The sequence below is a fragment of the Pundamilia nyererei genome, unplaced genomic scaffold, assembly GCF_000239375.1.
Source record: "Pundamilia nyererei isolate P.nyererei 1_Seehausen unplaced genomic scaffold, PunNye1.0 scaffold00148, whole genome shotgun sequence".
Lineage (NCBI taxonomy): Eukaryota > Metazoa > Chordata > Actinopteri > Cichliformes > Cichlidae > Pundamilia > Pundamilia nyererei.
Window position 1 is genome coordinate 1,568,778 of NW_005187549.1, and position 5,253 is coordinate 1,574,030.

A 5,253-nucleotide genomic window follows, 5' to 3' on the forward strand; every position below is an offset into this window, starting at 1 on the left:
TGAGATCCTCGGAGATGTGGACTCCCAGGAACTTGAAGCTGCTCACACGCTCCACAGCCGTCCCCTTAATGTGGATGGGTGGATGTGGGTCAGCATTCCTCCTGTAGTCCACGATGAGCTCCACGAGGAGCATAAGTTTATAGTTTTAATTGCTTTGATATTATGAGAATGCTGTACATTTTTAAAATATTGTCTGGTTTCATTTATAAATCATTGAAAAAACAGTTTTGCATTAGAAAAAGTGGATTTATGTATACGAAATTTAGCCAGTAAGATTAGTAAATTAATCAAATAAAATTTGTTTGTCCTATTTGCAGGGTAATCCAAAAAAAAAGCCAAACAATATTTTTCCATAACAGAGAAGTCAGAATAGAAAGAAAAGCACAACAAAAATCTTTGGAGTAAACTCAAATGGGGGGGGCTCAGTTGGGCAATGGAATATGTGGTGGGGAGTGATCTGCGGTGCTGCTGCAGGGAAGCCAGATGCACCTGCATGGCAGCCGCAATCATGTCTCACGAGCTTAAAGTCTGTATTGGGCCCTGTCATTGTTGCTGCTGTGTGTGTGTGTGTGTGTGTGTGTGTGTGTGTGTGTGTGTGGCTGCAAGCTGCAAAGCTGCAGCCGTTTGTTTGTGAAACAGCAAGCATAAGAATAAAGAGGCTGAAAAGCATGAGAATGTGGATGGGCACCACCACCACCACCTCGGTCTGCTAATCCACAGGTACCACCCCCTCAGGGCGGACCTCATCCACCCCAGAGGCTCTGCCGCCAAGGAGTTGGTGAACTGCCTCAAGCCATTTCCGCACTAATAGGTTTTCGTTTAAAAATGCATCTTTTTCTCTCTGTTTTGGCTTTCCGTCAACAATGAGATGGCGTTTTTGGTCAAGGAAAGCTGAGGTTTTTGAAAATGCTCTCCAAAGTGGATAAATTTGAAAATGCTGTTTTCGCGTCACAGTGTGGACTGCAAAAACGGAGTCTTTCGAATATGATGATGTATTTTTGTCATATGATGCAGTCATGTGACCAATTCAACTAAGATGGCGGACGGCATTTTACAGCAGTTGTTTTGTTTGCTCTCAATTTGGACAGCCCTATTAGATTAATATCAATTTGTACATGCTCCAGAAAGCTCCGGATAAAGTATTTTTCCTCGACATCTTACCGGAAAGTAAATAAACAGCAGACGGAAATGATGCAGGTCAAATTGTCTTACGTTTCACGCATGCGCAGTACAGGAATGTAGCATTTTCAATATGGATTAAAACAATTGAAACGTTTTCAAATTTATCCGGATTAGTGTAGTTATTAGGTTAGCTAGAGAGTTGGGATGCTGTGTAATACATGAATAAACCTAAAATACAATGGTTTGGACATTCTTTTGCATGTTTCCCTACTGTAGCGGTTCCCTCAAGCATACAGGACTCTTAGAAGGTACAAGATGACAATTTTGGAATCATATTTGTTTGTCAAAGCTGAACCCAGGGCAAACTACGCTAAATTAGCATTTTTAGCTAACAGCTACAATAAGCATAAAAGTTGCTGTACGGCTATCATTTGTTAACATGTTCTTATACATGTAATACATTTATTATCAACCTGAGAGTTTATCTGCAGGTCAATCAACATGACGAATGACTTCTGAGGTCTTAATCCAGCTCAAGATGCTGTAGATTCCCGTCAGTAACAAGCTGGTAAAATGGAGTTCTATTAACCGGAACCAGATTAAGTCCCAAAAAACTGAATTTTGGAACTGAAACATAATAGTGAGAAGTGAAACTGAAATTATTCGAGAGCTACTTTTTAAAGGATAAAATACAGTTTCAAAGAAAATTAATTCATTTTCAAAATAAAATACAATTTCAATTTAATGACAATCTTTTTTTCAGTTTGTGGTGTAGCTGCAACATGATCAGCGTTATTGCTGTGTTTGACAGTAAACTCTAGTTTTAGCTTAGGCTATGTGTTGGTCTTCTGCTGCTCACCTGGTGTGGATGTTATCCTGTTGGTACAGTTTTGTGTAACCGTCTGCTTCTCTTGACCAAACCAGATGATTGTTCTTCTTCTTTAACTCCTTTGACATATTAGCCTTGTGTAATGTATGCTTATGAAATCTCATGATGTGAAACCTTTTCAAGTCAATTTCATATGCTGTTAGTATGTAAAGCAATCATCTCTTTATTTCTAACTAAAGAGTCAAACTCCAATAAACTGTCAATGTATAAAAATACTTGTAGTTTAAAGATAACGCAAGCTCAATATTAGAGCAGGGCGATATGGCCAAAAATATTTATCACGATATATATTTGAAAATTTGCGATAACGATATAACTGACGATATAATTGATGCGAGACAAAATACAACTCCACGACATTACTAGCGCAAAAAGACAACCTTCCATTTATTTTCACTTAAACAAGAAGCTGGTTTTATGTACATTAAAGCTTTATAAAAATGTAACAGTGCAAATGCAAATTCCTTGCTGAAAGTTTAACCAAAAGGCATTTCCAGTAGAAATGGGCTGACATATCCTGAGCATAACCATGTATAATATCCACTGAAGTTAAAAAGAGGTGCTTTGCAACATTAAACTGCAGTGTGCAGTACGTATTTTTCGGACCATAAGGTGCACGGGATTATAAGGCACATTAAGCGAAACAAAGCAGTCAGATAAATCAAACTTTATTAAACTCATTCTTCTTGCTTCCTCCACTTCTGTACCATTGATTTATTAATTAATGAATTCTGCTCTATTCCCATGTTGTTGCAGTATATTAATGACCTTGTATTGTGGATGGATTATCTCAGTTGTTCTCCTGACTGAAGTTTGGTCCGTTTACAGCATCCTGCCATGCGATTGCATTTGTCTCTAACTATCAGGAACTTTAACGTTAACTTTTATAAGTGGAAAAGTGTTAGTGTTCGTCCTCCAGCTTCACTGTTTATGTTATGCTAACATAGCTGTGTCGCTAGCGATCACATAGCACATCATTATATACCAGCTAGCCCAACTTCAGTAACCCTACAAACGTCACTGCTGTTTAGTTTCCTGTCTTCATTTATGTTGGAAGTGATAGCAGAGCTGTACGTTTGAATTTTTTCAGAAATCTCTCAGTCAGAACATGCAATATCATGCTTAGGTAACTAGCGAAACTAGCGAGCTAACTTCCGCTAGCTTCCTGCTAACTTCTAACTCCGTTAAATGTAATACATTTTGTTTTCATGGATGCCTGGAAGTTAAACTCCATAGTTTCACCTGGTTAAGCAGCAATGCTGATCGTTTTATTAAAGATGAAAGAATTTAGACAGTTTTTAACGCTCAGTGATGCTGCAGTGTTCGTTTGACCTGAACGATACGGAGTTTAGGACCCAGATTACTCCCAGATTTAAGAGCATCTTAGTCCGACAAATACGACAATAACGACGGCCGCTTGCATGTTTGCAAAAAAATGTGCTTTGTCGTGTATCTGACGGACAAACACAAAACCAGTTCCACATCACTGAAGTTGCACCATTTTTACAAACCAATTCTGGTTCATCTGTTTCACTCAACAATCGGCCATGTGCGTATGAAAACAAAGGCACTGCGCATGCGCGTTTTACTCATTCTATCGCGATATTTCATTTTCCTATCGTTGCCTAACATTATACCGGTATTACCGTGAACGGTATAATATGGCCCAGCCCTACTCAATATCAATATCTGTGTTTCAGGTTTACCTCCAGGCATCCGAAAAGTGATTGTTGGTGAAGAAGAGGGGCAAGAGTGGAGCTCCAGTCTGGACCACGAGGACCCAAGCATTAAAGAGGAGCAGGAGGAAGTCAATATCACCCAGTTCACCTTTAGTGCTCTCCCTGTTAAGAGTGAAGAGGATGAAGAAAAACCTGGATCTTTACAGCCTCATCACAGCCAGACTGAAGACATTAAAGATTCTGTCGGTTGGCCAGATCCTGATTCATATCTGCAGCCTGATGAGAAGACTTCAGACACAGATGTCAGTGATGCCGACTGTGAGCAGCCCTGTGAACCTGCACTGCCTCAGATGCAATGTGACAATGATGAGAAACCATTCAACTGCTTTGTGTGTGGGAGAAAATTTGGTCATCGCAGAAATCTTAACAGGCACCTGAGAACACACACTGGAGAGAAACCCTTCACCTGCTCTCAGTGTGGGAAAAGATTTGTTGACAGTGGAAACCTGCACAGACACGTGGGGATTCACACAGAGAAGAAACCGTTTAGCTGTTCTGAGTGTGGCCGAGGTTTTAAAGACAAGACTACTCTAATGAACCACTTGAGGACTCACACGGGCGAGAAACCATTCAGTTGCCCGTTTTGTAGTAAAACCTTCACACACAGTGGCAGTTTGAAACAGCACCTGAGCATTCACACAGGAGAGAAACCCTACAGCTGCCCAGAGTGCAATAAAACATTCAGTCGTAAAACAAACTTGAAGACTCACATGAAGATCCACACTGGTGAGAAAAGTTTCAGCTGTGGCTTCTGTCACAAAACGTTTACTCGGAAGCATCACATGCAAGACCATCAGCGTGTCTGTCGTTCTGCAAACCGTAGACCATCCAGAAACCAAATTCTGATGCCTCGCCCTCTAAGCACTGGACTGGTAGTGCTTGTGTACCCAGCATCTCTTTCTAAAAGTACCACTGAGTGATGGAAACCATTGTGGCATCAAATGAGAGAGAGAATAAAGCAAAACCTCCGTAGGTGGCCAGAATATGGCTTTTAGTGAAAGAGAAGATATTTGATCTTTTAAGTTGTTTTAGACTTCAAAGATCAAATGTCTTGAAAGTAGAGTTCCCGTAGTTTGTGGTGAAATGTGATCCATCTTTAGTAGTTTTATTAGAGCTGTGTTTTTGTGTGGTATGGAGGACCACAAGAGCCACGCGCATCGAAATAAATGATTCTGTGTTTAAATAATGAATTGTAGAACAAAATCTGCATTTGTAAATTCATTTTTGAATTCCAATTTAATAAACTGATTTTTAAAATGCCTTTTAACATTTTCGAATTGCACTTTAATAAACTGCATTTCAAAATCCATTTCCCTTTCCTGTTTCCCGGCTCTTTTGGCTCCGAACCGGCTTTTCAGGTTGTTTTGTTGCTTTAATTAATTTATTATTAACAATAATATAAAATTATGCACAAAAGGAATTACTATTGTAAAAAAGAAAGTGGTTTTATTTATATATGTTTATATATAAATATATGCGGTGGCCCCCAGAGACAAAACGCGT

At 39.5% G+C, this 5,253-nt stretch overlaps 1 protein-coding gene across 1 annotated transcript in view; it reads left to right on the forward strand.

Moving 5' to 3' along the window:
- LOC102205567 (gastrula zinc finger protein XlCGF7.1-like) overlaps positions 1 to 4,953 on the forward strand; it is a 6,450-nt gene extending 1,497 nt beyond the window's left edge. Inside the window, exon 2 of the mRNA XM_005744721.1 lies at positions 3,712 to 4,953. Coding sequence (XP_005744778.1) covers positions 3,712 to 4,670 — 959 coding nt within the window. The 3' untranslated portion in view covers positions 4,671 to 4,953. The remainder of the gene's footprint in view (positions 1 to 3,711) is intronic.
- The last annotated feature ends 300 nt before the right edge of the window (positions 4,954 to 5,253 follow it).